This window comes from Myotis lucifugus, unplaced genomic scaffold, assembly GCF_000147115.1.
Source record: "Myotis lucifugus unplaced genomic scaffold, Myoluc2.0 scaffold_808, whole genome shotgun sequence".
Taxonomy (NCBI): domain Eukaryota; kingdom Metazoa; phylum Chordata; class Mammalia; order Chiroptera; family Vespertilionidae; genus Myotis; species Myotis lucifugus.
Window position 1 is genome coordinate 124,517 of NW_005871856.1, and position 19,344 is coordinate 143,860.

Below are 19,344 nucleotides of genomic sequence, written 5' to 3' on the forward strand. Positions count from 1 at the left end.
TATTTTGGCCTCTATTTCCACAGCTACCTGAGTATCATGAAGAAGCCAGTCCCAAATCCCCACCTTGCTGTCCATTTCCCCAGGATACTCTCAGCACCCCTGTGTCAGTTCACACCTGCCAAACTGCTGACAGGAACATGGGATTATACATCCCAGAGCTTCATTAGTGGAGGGGAGGAGGCAGGGAGAGGCTTCAGATTGTCATCAAGGTCTGACAAGGGTGGGAGGTGATGAAGGAAGTCTTGGCCAGGAAGCCCCGGACTGCAGTGTGGTTCTGGGAGTTTCAACAGGCTGAGGTCACCTGTCAGAGGCACCCTCCATCTTGCCAGAATGGGCTCTCCACCAGGGGGACCATTCTGTGGAGAGCGTGGCCTTGCCACCAACACTGTGGTAGATCCTGTGGCTGCCTGATGCTCAGAGCTGCTCCCTCCTACCCTTATTTGTCCCCCATCCTCTCCTTGTTTCTGTCCCACATCCTGTTTCCAGGCTCTCCGGCTCCTGCATCTACTTGGGTTACAGCTCATTGGGATACACTGGCTGGCTTTTGATTTGGGTTTTTCCCAAATATCCCTCTTAGAGTTCTCCTTTTCTCCTCTCCCTGCTTTCATGGATTATAGTCAAGCTAGTGGAAACCAGACACTGCACATTAGCTGAGCTCAGGGCTCAGATTTTTCTGGAAATAAAGATCTCATAGCCAAACTGAACTAAAAAAAGTTAGTAACAGATCCAAAGGTTTTCCTATCAGAAACCTATGTCACCTTATAGTCCCAGAGATAAGACTGCTGGACAGGAGCTATCACAGATCAGAACAAGTGATTTTCAGTCATTTGGAGGCTATTTGAAAAGGAATACCGGACATGCTGGGTTACCATGGAGAAGAGGACTCTGCCTGACCATAAGGGGTCAGTAGTGTGCATCGAATGACCACCTTCAATGGGACATGAGACCACAGAGCACACAGTCGTGTTTCTTTCCTGCCACACAGGAAGTCCCGCCTTTAATGAGTCCATTTCTACTGGTGGAGAGACCCCGTCCCGTCGTGCGATATGAGCATCACTCAGTCCTACCCACGTGCTCCTCCTGTTCCTGCGAGTCTGGTGTTCCTGCTCCAAGGGAAGAATTCCGAATGGTAGACCTTCTGGTGAGTAAACCAGGAAGGCATTCAACAAGCCCACCTCGTCCACCAGTGGTTCTGGGACCAAGAGCACGTGACCTTCACTCTGCCTTTCAACACGCATCTCTTCTGAACGAACAATCCTGAAGGACCCAAGTGCAACATTTTAATCTTTTGTTTGTTTATCCTCTGTAGACTCTAACCTCCAATCTGACCACTCCCACAACTCCTGGTGGCTTCTCCATTTATCACTTAAACCTCACTTGGTCCAGAGGTGGATGTGCCTGACCACTATTCCAGAGGGAGCAGCGGCTGTCACAAGCAGCCTCACACATTTCACCTTCTTCCCAGACGTAGGAGACAACACCTGCTTGTTCAGGACGCCATTTACCAGCAGCCCCAGCAGAGTGTAGTCGTCACAGTCACTGACCCTGTTTGTAGAGTCACAGCCCAGTTCTACTTGTCCCTCTTCCAGCTGATTCCAGCCTCTCGGGTCAGAGCCCGTCAGCACCTGAACTCGGGACACGTGGGCAGGTACATCCAAAACCACAGTCAGATGGCTGCCAGGCTCAGCCGACTTGGTGTAAAAGAAATTCTCATCCAGGCTGTAGGCGTGTGAGGGAGCAGAGTCATTGGCAACCTTCAGGCTTGTGTGGATGGAGGCAGCAGGGTTGCTGGGAGAGCCAGTGTCCTCTTCCTCAAAGGAGGAGGAGTTGCCCACTTGCTGGAAGAGGGAGGGCAGGAACCTGATTGGTGTGTGCTGCAGCAGGTTCTGAAAATGGGAGAGGAGGCAGTCCCAGGGCATTTCTCGGTAGAAAAGGAGAAGGAAGTGAACCAAGCGGGGCAAGTCTCCAGCACGGAAGAGTTTCCCGGTGAGGCCCAGCGGGGAGAACTCCAGGGTCACCCAGGGTCTGTTTGCCCAGGCTGACACTGCAGTGGCTATCTGCGTGACGAATCCGGGGGCACATTTCACATCATCTTCGACCACCAGGAAATAGTCAGAGTGCTGGGTGGCAAAGTTCATGAGGAAGGCATAGTCCATGTTTTGCCTGGAGTGGAAGGCTGCGTGGACAGGAGGGTCATTAAAGGTCACTTTAAGATCCTTCAAAGGAAGATAGCTTGTGAGAGGAGTAGTGATCACCACCAGCTCTCTGGCCTGTATGTGTGGTTGAAACATGGCTGAGAGGTTGTAGATCATCTGAACAAGCCATTTGGGGTCAGGACCTGCTAGGTGTACCAGAACGGTGAAGTGTTTCCGCTCGGATGAGGAGGAAGCAAAGAAGAGAGACTGCAGGGTGTCCACGAGGTGGCTCCCTTCAGGACGCTGCCCGGAGGAAATCCCTATGGTCAGCAGTTCTAGGGTTGGGGAGAAGAGAGGACCTTTGTCAACTTACAGAAGTGAGAAACATAGTTGTTATGGGTGAGGTTATAATACTCGCAGGTCTTTCCATACACCAACTTAATGTCTTTCTGTGGTTATTGTACATTTTCTCCCCCAAGCCTAAGCATGGACGATGTTAGGAGTTAATAATCTGGTCACAAGTTGTGAGTTAAAAAAAAAAAAATCATTACCTTTTGTCAGGGCCAGCCTGACAGGGTTGAGCCGGGCTGAGGCAGGGAGGTGGGAATTGAGAAAAGAAAGAAAGACAGGAAAGCGGGATCGGGAGGACCCCAGTTCTCTTGATGAACTGAAGCAACTTTATTAGCCACACAATACTATTTATACATAATACACTGAATAGGAGGTCTATCGAGAGGAATGTATTCTTTGTTCCTCTTAATCTCTAAGCGAAGGACACAGCAGAAGGACAAGTTCTCAGTACAGTATATCTCAGTAAATAATTACAGACTTCTTGGTAAGCTATGAAAGGCTCTACAAATGTTGCTCTTATTCTACTGATAAACGCCATCCAAACAAGTCTGGGAAAACTGTGTGGGTAAGCATGGACGATGTTAGGAGTTAATAATCTGGTCACAAGTTGTGAGTTAAAAAAAAAAATCATTACCTTTGAGAAACTATTGTTGGAGAAATAAAAGATGATAAACTAAAGACATTTGCATTTATGTCTCCTCAATCAGAGTCCCACTGAAAAACCAGAAAGCTTGCCCTAAGAACCGTAATATTTGCAGAATTCTTAGAAGACAGAGAATATGGAACGGGGGTGGTGAAAAAGTCTAAGTAGAAGAATTCATAGTTCAGAAGACACACAGAGAAAACAAATGCAGAGATTTAGTTTCATACTGAAAGCCTCAGAGGAATTCTAAGTTCGAGCCACCAAACGACAGGTATGAGCCCTGGGATGGTCACCTGGATTATCAGTCACAGGACTGTTTCCAGAACCACTGGACCACTGACCACTAAGGGGCTGGCTGTGGCCACATCCATCGCAGGCGAAAGTGCTACGATTTTCTAAGTAAAGTGGAAGGTCTGCCCGGGGAGAGCCTATGGGTGAGTCCTGGGCTGGCGGGAACCCCGGGACTGGAGCAGGAACTCCAGGCAGCAGCAGGAGGAGAGGGCAGAGCTGACGTGGCTTTTACCTCTAGGATAAAGCCCTGGGTGTGGCTCCCTGAAGATGACATTGAGACGTGGAGAGGCATCTGTATAAACTCATGAATTTCATGTTTCAAACGATGGAAATTTGATCCTATTGAGGCTCAAATTGTCCTATCTTTGCAAACAGCCTTGTGAAGTTGGATCCTGAGTCTTTTTGATACAACTTTAGTCATTTTTTAAGGCTTCCTTGCTATCTGAGAGGACATTTCCTGCCTTGGACCTGGAATCAGCCTGGTTATTTTTAGTGGAAAACAGTATTTATGTAACAAACACTCATTTATAGGCCACTGGATAGAGCCAAAATATATAGTTCTAAAAAGATAAAATACCATCATGCATTCATACTACTTCATAGTGCATTTAATTAAAAAAGTACAGCATCATAGCCAGTGAGGTTTATAGAAAGTGGGATTATTGCTAACTGAATAATAAAAAGCATTACTTTTAAAGAAAAAAGTTTTTCTTTACTCAGCATTCTTGTGTTATTGTTTTTTTTTTAATTTATTGATTTGAGAGAGAGGGAGGGAGGGAGAGAGAGAAACACTGATTTGTTGTTCCACTCATCCATGCATTCATTGGTTATTTCTTGTATGTGCTCTGACCGGGGATCGAACCTTTAACCTTCGAATATTGGGATGACACTCTAATGGGCCTGGGATACCCAGCCAGGGCAGAGTTCTTGTATAATTAAGGCCAACACTCTTCAGCCCCCTTGAACGTAACTGTATTTTATTAACATAATAGCTTAGTCTTGCCCTTTGAATTCTTAGATGGTTTGAGTCATAAAAAGCTTATTCTGTGTTAAGGTTTATTTTTTCTCATCAATGTAACTTATGAGGATCCAATGAGTGTCATAGTTGGACCTCAGGAGGGTGCAGTCCCAAAGGGAAGCTTACCGAGCAGGGGGAACGACAAAGTCCAACTGAGCTGACAGATTAGAGGCCACATATTGTCTAGACACAGATCTTGGCAACAGCTGCCAGCATGGTTACCGTGGGGGTTAAAGGACACTGCAGGGGTCAGTGGGGACCACAGACAGACCTAGCCGGAGCTGTATTTTTAGAGTAATCGGCCTATAGATGGCACTTAAAGCTGTGAGACTGGGTGAGGTCACCAAGGCAGTCCAGACAAGGACTGAGCTCTGGGCACATCAACATTTAGATGCTGGAGAGAAGATAAACCAGCAGAAGACACTGAGGGTCTATGAGTGAGGCTGGAGGAAAACCAGAGCTTGGGGTCCTGGAAGCAACTGGAGAGAGTGTTGACAGGAGAGTGGTCTACTGTGTCAGATGTTACAGGTCCCTGCTGTCCACCCGCCTGTCCTGCCCCTTCACGGTCTGGACCCCTTGTGCACACTCACTTTTTTTCCTAGGAGGGGCTCCAATCAAGATATAGGAATTCACGTTTTTGAATGGTTCTGAGTTTTTCTGCATATCTTTGAAGGTTTGCAGGTGGCGTGTTCGACCAGGGTTAAGCTGCATCCGGGCTCTCTGCCAAGCCACCAGCTCCTTTTCCTCCTGAGAAGAGAGTAAGTTGCAGCTCTGAGCCCTCCCTTTGAGAATAATGGCTGGGTGGGTTCTGCTTTGCATCACATAATAAAACATCTCCAGGACACAGGGCAGGTTGCTCAGGGCTCAGTCAGTTTCATCCTTATCTTCTGAAAAAGTTCTACCCGGGGATTCTTGTACAGGTTATGGGTCCTGGGGTGAAGGGAGTCCGGGGTTACATGTAGGGAATGAGATGGTATCAGTCCATTCTTCCCCCACAGTCATCTCTCTGACTAGTCTGATGTGGGTCACTTAATCCCATGAAGGGCGAAGCATGTGCTAGGCATGAGAGGAGACACAGTGATGCCACTGCAATGCCCCAGTCTAAACTCTTCACCCTCCAAGTTCATTCTCCCCTCCTTTCTTTTCTTTTTTGCCTTTTCTGGGTTCTGGTGAAATTTCTCATCCCCTTACAGTTTTTCTTGGCTTAGAAAAATGACAAATTCTCTGAGGTTCAGGGTCCTATGGGATAAAATGGGGATAAAATGTGTAACTTTGAAACCATAGGAAAGAAGTGTGCTTTCTTCCAACCCTGAGTTCTTTCTCCAGAGTGCCACCTCCTTTATTGCCCCATCAAAGAAAAATACGTTGAGTCCTAGGCTTTATTCTCTTTCTTCTCTGAGTGTCTATAATGTTAGTGACAGTTGCACACAAATGGACACTTAGATAGTGTCTCCTTTTTCTCAGTCCAGGGACTTCACCTTTGCCCGACCCACAGCTTCTGGTACTCACCAAGGACAGGAAACTTGTAGTGTCCAAAGGGTTTTCTTTAATGAAGAAGAAGATGGAGAGCAGTGCTGCTGCAGCAGAGACGAGCAGGCACAGGGCATCTCTCATGGTGCCGGGTGGGGAGGACCTACAGCAGCTTCCTCATCTGTGACCGGGGTTATACTCAGATGTCTGCCTTTACACTGTCGAGAAAAGTTACCATTTGACAGTAATGCGTTTTTATTTTTATTGATTTCAAGAGGAAGGGAGAAGGAGAGGGAGATAGAAACATCAATGATGAGAATCATTGATTGGCTGCCTCCTACATGCCTCCCACTGGGGACTGAGCCAGCAACCCTGGCAGGTGCCCTTGACTGGAATCGAACCCAGGACCCTTCAGTCCGCAGGCTGACGCTCTAGCCACTGAGCCAAACCGGCTATGGCTGACAGTAATGTGTTTTGTGAATCAAGAAATGATTGTATAAATAATATATAAATATCATTATTTTTTAAAAGACTATTTTTTAGAGAAGTTTTAGGTTCACAGCAAAATTGAAGGAAGGTATAGAGATTTCCCAAATACCCCCTACCCCCACATGCACAGCCTCTGTCATTATCAACACCACTCACCAAACTAGTGCGTTTGTTATAACTGATGAACCTACGTCTACATGTCACCACCACCCAAAGCTCATTGTTTACATTAGGGTTCACTCTCGGTGTGGTACATGCTAAGGGTTTGGACATGACATGTATCCATCATTATAATACATATATTTTCACTGCTCTAAATATCCTCTGAGCTCTGCCTATTCATTCCCCCCACCCCAACCCCATGGAAACCACTCATCTTTTTTTCACTGTCTCCATAGTTTTGCCTTTTCCAGAATGGCATATAGTTGGAATCATACACTATGTAGCTATTTCATACTGGTTTCGTTCACTTAGTCATATACATTCAAGGTACCACCATGTCTTTTCAAGGCTTGATAGCATATTTCTTTTTAGCACTGAGTAATGTTCCATTATGTGGATGCACCACAGTTTCATTTACCCATTCTGCTGACAGATATCTTGGTTTCCTTTAAGTTTGGGCAATTATGAACAAAACTGCTATAAATATTTATGGACAGTTCTTGAATGGACATGTTTTCAACTTTTTAAAAAATATAGAAATAACTTTTAAAAAATGATTTTAGAGAGGGAGATAAAAACATTGATTTGTTCCACTTATTTATGCATTCTTTGGTTGATTCTTTATGTGCCCAGATGGAGAGGGAGAAATCGAGCCACAACCTTGGCGTATCGGGAGGACACTAACCAACTGAGCTCCCCAGCCAGTTTTCAACTTCTTTTCTGTTGATGATTTTACTAAGGACCCTTGTATGTGATGATTCCTCTCTCACTGCTTTTTAGATTCTCTCTGTTTTGAAAGTTTTATTATGTGGCCTGGTGTGGGTCTTTTTAAGTTCATTTTACTTGGAGTTTGTTGAAGTTCTTGGAAATTTATATTCGTCAAATTCAGGAAGATTTCAGCCATTATTCTTCAAATGTTCTCTCTGCCCCCTTCTCTCTTTTCCTCTGGGATTCCCATGATGCATGTGCTGGTCTCTCTCTGCTTGAGTTGGGGCATCCATTTTCTTCTGCGCTCAGACATCAGGTCCCCTGGTTCTCAGGCCTTCAGATTTGGACTGGAAACCACACCAGCAGCTTTCCTGGGCCTCCAACTGATAGACAGCAAACCATGGGACTGGAGACTTGGTTTGCTCATCCTCATAATAAATCTCTCTTGCCTATAGATCCTATTGGTTTCCTCTGGAGAACCTAACAGGCACGTATTAAGGATCTAGGATTGGGACCGAGTCAGAGATCCAGACCATCTCCCTTTCTGAGGCACCTTCCTCCCCAGGGTATCACCTTGACTGGAGCTGGCGTTCCATCTCAGCTTTCCTCTTTCTGGCACACAGGAACTCAACTCCACACTCCTGAGTGTTCAGGACTCCCCCAAAGTTAAGGAGAAGAGAAGGTAATGTCTGGGGAGTGGGGCAGAATATGCATCCTCTGAGGCAAGACAAACTTGGTCACTGCTCTCTCATGACACCCTCCCTGACAACCATTGTGTCCCGCCCACCCACCTCACCCAGCACCGGTCCCCAGGAGGCGCCAGGGAGGGGTGAGGACGTCCTGGGTCAGCTCCCTGCTCCCGGGTTCTGACCGAGATCCAAGGCTCTGGGCTGGAACGGCGTCACATTTCTCTCCCAGTAAAAGGAGTTGTACTGCTATTTCCCCAAGTATAAATACGACACATGTTCCACGTCAAACACCGAGTCAATTACAAAATGAAAAGGTAAAAACCAAGATCCCGATGGTCAGAAAGACTCTTTGGGTAACATCTGGAGAGGCCACAGCACTGACCGCTGGCGGCAATCTCCCTGCAAAGGGTGCAAACCGCGGAGACCCGCAGGGCCCCGACGGCGCCACCCCGGCGCAGGCCCAGCCCTCGGCGCTGGAGGATGACGTCACCACGACGGGCGCTGATTGGCGTCCAAGGAGGACGTAGCGCCGCTGCGACGCAGAGCCCGGACTGCGTCATCGCGAGAGCGGTCCTGCGGCGCGGGATGGCCACGGAGCCGGGCGGCGCTGTCCGGCGGCTCCCGGAGCCGGCTCTGGGGCCCAGGACATGGCCCGGGGTCCCGGCCCGCTAGGGCGGCCTCGCCCCGACCCGGCCGCCATGCCCAAGCGAGGGAAGCGACTCAAGTTCCGGGCCCACGACGCCTGCTCGGGTCGAGGTGAGCGCGGGGCCGGGCGGGGAAAGGCCGGGCTGGGGGCGGGGGAGGCGGCCGGGCCGGCGGGGGGACGCTGAGGGGAGCAGGCCGCCCCCGCTGAGGGTCACGCTTGTTGCAGTGACCGTGGCGGATTATGCCAACTCGGACCCGGCCGTCGTGAGGTCCGGACGAGTCAAGAAAGCCGTGGCCAATGCTGTTCAGCAGGAAGGTAGGTGCCGGCGGGCGTCTGTTCGTGGGGCTCCGTCCGTGTTTTCCTTGCAGCCCTCGGGCATCTTCGTGAGCGGTGGGCTCTCCGCGGGGTGGCTCCATGGGCTCCCGGGAGGGCGCGGGAGCCGGAGCCTCCGCTGGCGGTTTCCGTACAGAAATGCCCGTGTCCGCCCGCATTACGGACGCCTCTGTGTGCGCCTCCGTAGCTCCCACTGCCGCCTCCTTGCTCAGCCCTTGCCCTGCAGTTCCCCGGTGCCCGCGTGCTAGGCAGGTGGCTTCTAGTGCAAGACCCTTGCAGTATATTCGTTTCCTTCGCCCATGTTCCTCGTACTTTCAAGCTTTGTACTTGCATATCCTTGAGACTTGTGTTTTTAAAAATATATATTTTTATTGATTTCAGAGAGGAAAGGAGAGGGGGAGACAGAGAAACATCAATGATGAGAGAGAATCATGGACCGGCTGCCTCCTGCACGCCCCCCAGTGGAGATGGAGCCGAAACCCGGGCCTGTGCCCCGAGCCCTGAGCGGGAACCATGACCTCCTGGTTCATAGGTCCAAGCTCCACCACTGAGCCACGTGGGCCTGGTGAGACGTGTGTTTTTATGACACCCATAGCCTCCAACCCAAGAACATGATTAAATTGGACTTAGTGCCGCTCAAAACGCTGGTCTCAGAATGTATGCAAATGAGAACAGCATTCCCTTTAGCTTTAGCCCCTGGCCTTTATAGCGGGAGAATAGTGCGCTCTCTCTGTCTTCACCTCTGAGGTTGGCTCTCTTCAGGAGTCAGTTTGCCCATTGCTTTCCAGTTTTTTAAAACATTTAAAATGCTTAATTTTCTTTCTTTTTAGAGCCTCAGCTTTTTCAGCAGACTCTCATGCTGGTTTTTCCTTTTGTCTTCCCCCCTCCTGAATGCCGATCTCCTGCCTCAGCCGTCTGTCTTTCTGGATGGGACTCTGCCTTCTCACTCTTTCCTTCTTTCCTTCTAGTAAAATCTCTCTGCGGCTTGGAAGCCTCTCAGGTTCCCGCGGTGGAAGCTCTCTCCGGGGCGGGGGAGCCCTGCGATGTCCCTGACAGCAGTGACGAGATGGATGCGCAGGAGGAGAGCATCCATGAGAGACCTGTCTCCAGGAAAAAGAAAAGCAGGAGGCACAGAGGTACAGGGCTTGCTCTCTTTTGGTTCATTCGTCCCGTGTGTGGTGACAGCAAGTAGAGAATCCGAGTGTGGATCTCAGGAGTGGGACAGGGTTTAACATGCCATGAAGCTTTGCTTTACTGATTCCATTTTGACATTTTGAAATTTCTTAATAATTATGTTTAAAATACAGTTCTTTAATCATTATTGAATTTTGACCCTAAAGACAAATTTTTAATAGCACTGCTTCATAAAAGTTCTGATGGGTCTCAGTGGGGGAAATGCTGGTGCCCTCTCTTTCAGAGAGCGATGTAATGTGATGTAAGGTGGGGCCCAAACACGATAGACCAGGCTTTAAGTGATTTCAAGAAAGGATAGGAACCAAAAAAGAGGATGTTGCTTTAGAGGCCTTGGTCTCTGATATGAGGAACTCAACGCAAGAACCTGAGTGAGTCAACGAACTGCTGGGAGCAATTACCTAGAAAAGCAGAGGCAGCAGTGGGGAGGTGGTGTAGAGGCCTTTTGCCCTGGAAAGAGGAGGAAGAAATCTGGTTTTTGGATAGTTCTATGATAGGTCTGAGCTAAAGGTTAAAGGTTAGCTTTAGGATTAGCCCAGAATTGAATGATTTAATGTATGCAACATTACTTTGAAAACTTCAAAATAGCATATAAATAATTATTAAATGAAAGCCTTAAAAACAAGACCTATTCACTGGGGCAACAGGAAGCAAAAGTTTCCAGCAGCTGGAATAAGCAGGAAATGATGAGTTTGAGAGGCTTCTTGGACCTTTTAAACCTTTTTCTTAGCTGTGCAAGACCTGGGAGGATCTAAGTGATTGGGGATTTTTAGATATGTGTGTAATAGAAGTTCAGAGTTTATGGAAGATGATTTAACTATGGGTGGTGGGCACACAGTGCAATATACAGGCCATGTATCCTAGAAATGTACCCTTAAAACCTAGAAGACCCCATGTTTTTTGTAAAAAGGAAAGGTCAGAGATGATAGTTCTTTTCTTCTGTTTCAGAAGACCTGGATGGGGCTGGAGGTGAAGAGTACCCCATGGATATTTGGCTGTTGCTGGCCTCCTACATTCGTCCTGAGGACATTGTGAATTTTTCCCTGATTTGTAAGAATGCCTGGACTGTCACTTGCACTGCCGCCTTTTGGACCAGGTTGTACCGAAGGTGCGGCCACAGGGAGCTCACTGTTGTCTGTGTAGCTGATTTCATGCTGTTTGTGATGTGAAACTGCTCCTGGGATGGTGACCTTTGCACTTTCTCTACTCCAGGCCTGGTGTGAGCCTGGCTTTGGGTTCCTTGAGATCCTCATTTAAAATTTATATTATTAATTCATCGAGGCAGCTGTCTTCCCTGTGGTTGTCCCCTCCCCTGATCCCATATCCGTTTGCAAACTGTTGCTTCACGTTTCAGAAGAATTGTCTTTGATTTTTCCTCAGGGGGTTGTCTTAGCTGGAATTTTCAAAAGCTTCAGATGCCCACCTGTTTGTCTTTCTAACTAGATTAGTTTCTTATATTTGTTGGTCGTCTTGAAGTACCATATAGTTTTGTTCTTATGCTGCCCTACATACCCTTGTAGGGGTGAGGAGAGGGTGAACAGTGTGGCTAGTAAAAGGGTAGTTCTTGATACTGGGTGCAGAAGTGTAGTGAGGTTAGGAACTGTCAGTGAGAATGTGGTGGGAAGGAAGTAGAGAACTTGGTGTCCCTTCTGGACAGGGTCTGAAGTATCTGGTACTCCTAGCAAAGCTAAGACTTTCCCTTTCTTAGGGTGAAATAAGGATAATTAGAAATTTTAAAAAGGATGGAGAAGATAAGATTATAAGGTATGTGTAAATTGAGTTTCACATAGCAAAGAAGCAAAAGTAGCTGAGAAGTGAAGAGATGGTGATGTGTGTGTGTATGAGAGCGAAGTCAGACTGAGACCAGGAGTCATAGGAGCCTGACCTGGAGCAGGAGAGACAGGCCACACGTTGGTAGGAGTCATGTGTCGTGTTTCAGGCACTACACGCTGGATGCCTCTCTGCCTTTGCGCCTGCGCCCAGAGTCCATGGAGAAGCTGCGCTGCCTCCGGGCGTGTGTGATCCGATCTCTGTACCATATGTATGAGCCCTTCGCTGCTCGAATCTCCAAAAATCCAGCCATTCCAGAAAGCACGCCCAGCACATTAAAGAATTCCAAAGTAAGTGAGAATCAGCGTGGGGTTCTTGTGTGGTAGGCCTGTTCGTGTGGCTTGTCTCCAGCTTCCTTGGTGGGGAGGCTAGGCCTCCGGGTCCCAGGCTGCTAGGGGACGAACGTAAACTTCCAGGGCTCAGGGTCTTCACGTCTCCAAGACGTCCCTCCTCTGCCGGCCTGGCTTCCTGAGGCTTTTGTCATACTCGTTATTCTCTTTATCTTATTTTCATGCATTATTTTCATGTTAGATGGTTTTATGGTTTGGGTTAGGAAGACACAACTCACATGGTAGGTCTCAACTGTAATTCTTCAGTGTTTTAAATCATGATGCAGAGGTAGAACACGAACGGCTTACTAGTTTTCTCTTTCTGTTGGGACATTGACATCTGGATTTCCCTTCTTGTTGACCTCCTTTAGGGTCCTGGTGTAGGCCTTGCTCCCTGAGCGTCTGCTGGCATTCTGATTTGTACGTAGGTGTGTTAGCCTTGGTCCGTTCTCTTCCTTTTCTCCTTCATAAACACACCTTTGTCCGGCAGAGCTTGTATGGCAGATATTATGATTCAGGCCAGTTGATGGTCTCCACGCCCACCCCCCAAACTAATATTGTCTAAGTTTTGTATCTTTTGATCCTGTAGTAATTTTTATTCTCAGCCTACACAAAATCTGGTGTTCTATAGCACTTCCTACTCTTTTGTATCTTGTTTTTATGCTTTGGATGGTACAATGATTTTTCCCCCCTAGTGTAGCCCCAGTGTGATCATATTCTACCGTATACATATTGATTAAAAGGTGCTGCTGATTTCAAGGTGATTTCTCCAGGTTCCTCCCAGGGTTGCAGATGGAGGTGGTCAGGCCATGAGCTGAGCTCAGTTTAATATCACGCCAGCTGATGGATACAGGGCTGGGGTAGAATTGCACCCAGCAGCTGTTTCTGCTTGTAATGGGAGTGGACAGTGTATGTGTCACGTTCACAGCCCCCCACACCCTCCGAATAGTGATTGTGTCAGACTTACTGTGGTGAGGAGGGCATCGCCCAGAGCTGACCGGGCAGGTGTAGGTCGGTTGCTGGAAGCAGAGCAGCGTCGGGCAAACTCGTGCTGACACATCGTAGCGGCTCCAGTGCCCAGCCCTAAAGGACCTGTGTCTTCACACTCCTGTCACCGAGTAGTAACTCTTAAAAGTGGACTCTTAAAGGCAAAGTGGAATGATAGCTGATGTTTCATCCAGATAATAAGCCCAGGCTACCTGGCTGCTGCTTCTGTGCCTTGTTAGAGATCTGAAGAGGACGTGGACCTGCAGTGGCAGCTGTCCCACGCATGGCCTTGCCACTTGTGCAGCCACAGTCGCATGGCATTCAGGGAGTTGCCAGCACGCCCGAAGGAGCGGTCCCATGTTCCCGGACTCCAGCTTTTCGTATTTGATTCTCCCTCTCTCTCTTTTCAGTAGCATAGCTTGTGTGGGACACTGGAGCCGTTGTGATGGCAGCAGAAGTGTTTGCCCCTTAAAGCCAAGCCCATTATTTTTGATGGAACATCAGGACGTACAGGGCATGTCTGAAGGGCAGGACAGCTGGCACGGCGGACGACCCACCCCTTGTCCCCTGGGAGGTACTTGACTTCTTGTGCTTAAACTTAGCTGTAGCCTGCTTCACCGAGGGGCGTACTGAATTCAGCCCAGTTCTGTAGTGTCCACCCTGGCTGTCGGCTCCCAGAGGGTCCTGAGTGGCTGGCTCCTGTTGATTACAGGGCTGGCCTTCTCTGCCTGCCTTTGATACCATCTTGCCTGGTGGCTGCCTATGTTTTAATATAGTGGAGTGGCCTGCTGAATCAGAGAATGCCCCAGTCCCTAGAGACCATGTTTCTGTCCTTAGAGATGAGGGTTGACCTCACAGCCTCTGAGGTTGACTTACATGGGTCCCTCTTCTCTGTGCTGAGTCGCCTGGGACTGTCTGCACGTGGCACAGTGTCAGATTGGGGGGCGGGTCTCTCTCTGTGCCAGAGTGAAACCACACATTTAGAGCTGGCAGACAGAAAGGTTTCTGCTGATTATTTTTTTGTTGCCTTATTTTGATTTTTTTTCCTTTTCTGTCTTTTATTTATTTTTGGTTTATTTTATTTTCTTATAGTGCTTACTTTTCTGGTACCGAAAGATTGTTGGGAACAGACAGGAACCAATGTGGGAATTCAACTTCAAGTTTAAAAAACAGGTATGTAATTGTATCTCCTTTTTGTTTTTCAGATATCTTGTTCTAGTAAATTTAACTAGGCATAAAGTTGACTTATTAAAATAAAATACACATCAAAACCTGTAACAATGCCATGAAGAGAAAATGAAGAGGGACACACCGGGTGTAACAGCTCCGGGTGTAACAGCTTAATGCAGAGAGTGGGTGCTGGGCCCGGGCACACAGCGTGCGGATGCCTGGGAGTGGGGCCAGTGTTGTCTGCAGCTGACAGGTCACAGGGAGTCTGTGGTCATCCAGACATTGCAGGGCTTCTGACAGCTGTGCGTTTCCGTTTCTTGCCGAGTGGCAGGAAGTACCATCTAAACGCAGCATTGCACCCACTCCACATTGCCCACCCAAAGGTGCGCCCCTTTCAAACGGCAGGTTTTCTTGATCTTTATGGAAACCAATATGTACATAAAAAAAGAGGAGAAAACAGAAACATAGGTCTCATAGCATCAGTTGAGCCATAAAATTGTCATTGGTGGAGTCTGGTCCATAAACATGTCCTCTCAGCCATGAGATTAATTTTCCGTTCTCCTCAGCCCCCCAGATTAAAGAGCAAGTGCGTGGGAGGGTTGCAGCCTCCTGTTCAGTACCAAGATGTTCACACCAACCCCGACCATGACTGCTGCCTCCTGCAGGTCACCACCCTCAATTTCATCTTTATTCCAATTGTTATGGGGATGATATTCACCCTGGTAAGTGGAGACAGGATGTCGCCTCCGCTCTTTCACAGACTCTGACTACCTAGGTTTTAAAAGAAATTTGTAAATTTAACCATTGAAGAAGAAATCTTTAATGAAGATTTAAAAGAGTCTGAAAGCAGAGTTGTATATTAGGAACAAATTTATGTAGCAGTTATGCATGTTTGAGAGTATTTTATCTCTTCTCTGAAGTAAAGGGAATGTTTCTGCATCTCCTTTGTAGTGATCATTAATGTGAGAAACATATCCTATTAGGGCAGTGGTTCTCAACCTTCCTAATGCCGCGGCCCTTTAATGCAGTTCCTCATGTTGTGGTGACCCCCAATTTCATTGTTACAAATTGAACATAATAAAAGCATAGTGATTAATCACAAAAAAATATGTAATTATATATGTGTTTTCCAATGGTCTTAGGCGACCCCTGTGAAAGGGTCGTTCGACCCCCAAAGGGGTCGCGACCCACAGGTTGAGAACCGCTATACTAGGGACAAGGATGAGGCCGTACGTGAGCCCTAGATAGCTTTTCTTTTTAAATGGTAAAATAAATAATACAGACTCCATTTAAAGAATTTAAATAACGCATATATACATTGACGGACTTCTGATAACCTACAACTGCAATGTACCTTTTAGGGATTGTTCTTTAATGTGTCTGTCAGTATGTGCATGGATACCCGGCCCCTCTTAAGTAATTTTGTGTAATGTCATACGCGCTGCTCTTATTGTAGGCACCTCTCCCCTTCCTCTAGGTTAGGCCACGTTAATGACCTCACTGTGTATCACTCCTACGTTAGGTACTTGATACCCATGTTGTTCTATGTGGACCTACACATGCATAAACATATTTAGAGATTTTGTGGTGTATTTTACCAAGAAAACAAAAAATGGGATCTGGGTGCGTTTTATGAATCTTGATTTCACTTGCTCAACAATATCTGTTCAAAATTCCTTCAAGTCATCCAGCTCTAACCCAGTATTTAAAAGTTGGCTTTGGTGGTAGTCTTTGTGCATATATCCTGATTTATTCAGCCATTTCTTAGTCTACTTTAAATATATCAAGCTAAGAAGAACTTATAAAATCACTCTTAATTTTTTTATATCTTTGCAGAGATTATCTTGTGGCCTTGCCAATGTAAATTTTGTCTAGACTCTCATTTCAGAGTGGCTGTAGGAGAACAAGGCTGTTCAATTTGGGTATGGGATGTAATGTCATTTGCTTTCCCCTCCCAGTTTACGATCAATGTGAGCACGGACATGCGGCATCATCGAGTGAGACTGGTGTTCCAAGATACTCCTGTGCATGGTGGTCGGAAACTGCGCAGTGAGCAGGGTGTGCAAGTCATCCTGGACCCAGTGCACAGCGTTCGCCTCTTTGACTGGTGGCACCCCCAGTACCCGTTCTCCCTGAGAGCATAGTCCCTGTGTCCTGTCCCGTGGGAGGGGTGGCTGGATTGTTTCTCTGGTTAGTGAGGCACATGCTCTTCAGGTTCCTGGGGCTCCTGCTGGGGGAGGGAGAAGGGTTGAATCAAGAGGAAAAACAACCACGACTTCTAAACATATTTTAATGTAAGTTTCATCTGAAAGGAGAAACTGGGCCCTATTTTCTGTGTTAAACCTCACTTGGTGCTATTGAGTTTGTTCTTTATTCTTTTATCCCAATGAAAATGGATGATCTTGCTCTAGGAAAAAATTAGACTCTTGAATCAAACAAGGAAGTTTAAGCATTCCCTATGGATCAGAGGAACCTTAGAGGCATAGAATTGCTGCTACTGTTGCTTCCAATTTAGCTGCCCCTCAAATTCAAGTGACTATTCTCCCTTTACCCTTCTCCAGAAATAAACCAGGTGACAGGGTTTTCAGAATCTAAGATTGGCTTGTGTATCTTTCTTTAAAAATAATTTTTGGATATTTATCACATAAATATTCCTTTGCCACTTTGGGATTTTAGGTATTTTTTTGCATGAGGCTGAGAATAGTAATAGTAATGACTGTGTCCCTAGGTCCTGTACTAGGAACTTTATATAATATCTAATTTCCACAGTCCTGCAAGGTAGGTACTGCTCTCATCCTGTGGTTGAGGAAATGGAATCAGTGACAGGCAGGACTCCCAGCTCTCCCACAGTTAGAAGGTTATTCTTGGTTTTCTTGTGGTAGATGGTGGCAGAGGGAAGTAGGCAGAGTGCACATAGAAAAAGTCAAAGGTGAGTAAAAATTTGTAGTGTGCCTTATCCCTAATCAACCTGAAGGTGTATAAAATTGATGAAAGAATCTGTTAAATATGTGTTTCTAAGTAAAATGTAAAACAAACCAGGAAATTTATTATAGGAAAGATGGTGGTATTTTCATTGAATTGTTAGGCATTTATTATACTGAAGGTCATTAAAAATACATCCCCTGTTGAAACTGGGGTCCTGAATTACAAGCACTGACTCTCCTGCTCCGCCCTGGGCGGCCGGGCATCCTGTGTCGTCTTGCAGAAGCACAGTTGCCAGAGGCCGTGCTGTAGCTGGTGTGCTCTGAGAAGGGCATCCTGGCTGGGATGGTTTTTTTGTTTTGTTTTGTTTTTGCTAACAAGATCATCTTGCTGCTTTCTGCCGCCTGATCCCCCGCCACATGAGCTGGAGATTGCCACGAGGTGGGTGTTAAGATGATACTCTTTAGACGGGAAAATGTTGTCACCATACTGCTAAATTAGTGTGTTGTTTTTTCCTTACCATCCTCCCTGCCCCCTGCTATTTAAGGAGCATCGGCTGACAGCTAACCTTAGCCCACACCGAGGGTGGAAATAAAGCTGTGCATACAAAAAGTGAGCTTGGGTCCACGAAAAACAGAATTGGGGCATTTAAGTGATAAAAACAAACAAAACCCAAGGACAGTAAGCGCCTTGCCCATCTCTACAGTCAAACATTGCTCCAGAGGCTGGAGAAGAGAAGCACAGATCCCTAGTCCCGGAACTCGAGATTCTGTGGAGCACAAGGGGGCTCTCCTGGTGGATTTCTGTCCCCCATTTAGGAGTTCCCTTTAAAAAGGGGAGTGAAATGCATTTAGCTGGCTGACCTGACAGCTTCTGAGGTTCTGTATCAAACTGTGGTATGATGATTGACAAACTAGATGTTGCTTCAGCATAGCGTGGACAAACACTTGATTAACATGGCTTTAGCGTTCCCTCTTCACTGGCTGAGTTGCCTTTTCTGGGTGATTTGTGTTTATTAGTGAAAGGATGTGAAGTGTCTCAGGGTTTTCCCTTTGAAGAGACCCCCTAAACCACCTGGAGAAGGTTTGGGACTTTTTGGACTACTTGTGTAAAACCTGTTTTGTAATTTTCACTTCCTTAAATATATACCTTGATTTTGCTCTGATGGTCAGATAAACTACATTTAGCTTCGTTTCTCACCCCCCAAATACATCACAATTACTCAGATTTTCCTACATTCTACAAAAGATACCTGGAAACTAAGCCAAATGGTGACTTTATTGGAGGAAAGAAAAAAAAGGTTATATATGCAACTGACCTCAACTACAGCTTTATTGAACACGTGCACATCTGTAAATACGTACACAGTGCAAGCACATAAAAATTCTCACTCTTCTGCAGTGCACATGGCCTTGTGCAGGACTGAGCAGGCTCAGGGATAAACACAAACCAGATTGGAATGATGCATCGATAGCCACACGGGATGGGGGAAGGAGCAGTTCAGGAAAATGGAGAGAATACTATCACTTGTCAATCAGGAGTTTTGGCGTTGAGACTGTCTTCGTAATGTTAACAGTCACCAAGTGCCTGAATTGGTAAAAGTGACACAATTCTCTCGAGTGCACACTGCGGAAATGTATCTGGACTTCAAGTCTCTCCACTAAAAAATGGGTGTGACCAAAGGAAAAATAAAGGCACGAGCGAGCAGGTGTGAAAGGTGACAGACCAGACAAGGCCAGGACCGGGCCCAGCCGGGGAGCCGGTGGCTAGATTCGGGACGGGGCGGTTCAAAGGGAGGCGGCGATGATGGCTTAGCCGAGACCCCGCAGCCTCCCAGCTGCTCTCAGGTCACGTGCCGGGGCGGGCTTGAGGGAGCCGCAGGCCCCGCCCCTAGGGTGGGGCTCCGCAGGGAGGCTGCAGTGGCCTCTGGTCACGTGGGGGGCGGGACGTGTCTGGGCGGGGGCGTGGTCTTGTGGGGGG

The 19,344-nt window shown here is 47.2% G+C and overlaps 2 protein-coding genes across 6 annotated transcripts; one reads left to right on the forward strand and one right to left on the reverse strand.

Moving 5' to 3' along the window:
- Nucleotides 1-961: 961 nt before the first annotated feature.
- LOC102438696 (alpha-1,3-mannosyl-glycoprotein 4-beta-N-acetylglucosaminyltransferase C-like) lies at nt 962-8,043 on the reverse strand. The gene is made up of 4 exons (XM_014448332.2): nt 7,841-8,043; nt 5,948-6,126; nt 5,029-5,185; nt 962-2,470 (listed from the first exon to the last, which is right to left on the reverse strand). The coding sequence occupies exons 2-4, from the start codon at nt 6,050-6,052 to the stop codon at nt 1,374-1,376; spliced, it is 1,359 nt and encodes a 452-aa protein (XP_014303818.1). The 5' UTR covers nt 6,053-6,126; nt 7,841-8,043; the 3' UTR covers nt 962-1,373.
- Nucleotides 8,044-8,503: 460 nt separating this feature from the next.
- Nucleotides 8,504-17,573, forward strand: TMEM183A (transmembrane protein 183A). Of its 5 annotated transcripts, none has more exons than XM_006106335.3 (8): nt 8,506-8,712; nt 8,828-8,917; nt 9,904-10,071; nt 11,075-11,234; nt 12,066-12,246; nt 14,365-14,445; nt 15,009-15,164; nt 16,401-17,573. In XM_006106335.3, exons 1-8 carry the CDS (start codon nt 8,604-8,606, stop codon nt 16,584-16,586), a joined length of 1,131 nt encoding a protein of 376 aa, XP_006106397.1. In that variant the 5' UTR covers nt 8,506-8,603; the 3' UTR covers nt 16,587-17,573. The 5 variants fall into 5 exon arrangements, with proteins under 5 accessions (XP_023602939.1, XP_023602938.1, XP_006106397.1 ...); XM_023747168.1 differs by having other exon boundaries at nt 11,078-11,234; XM_023747171.1 differs by lacking the exon at nt 15,009-15,164 and having other exon boundaries at nt 8,504-8,712.
- Nucleotides 17,574-19,344: the final 1,771 nt, after the last annotated feature.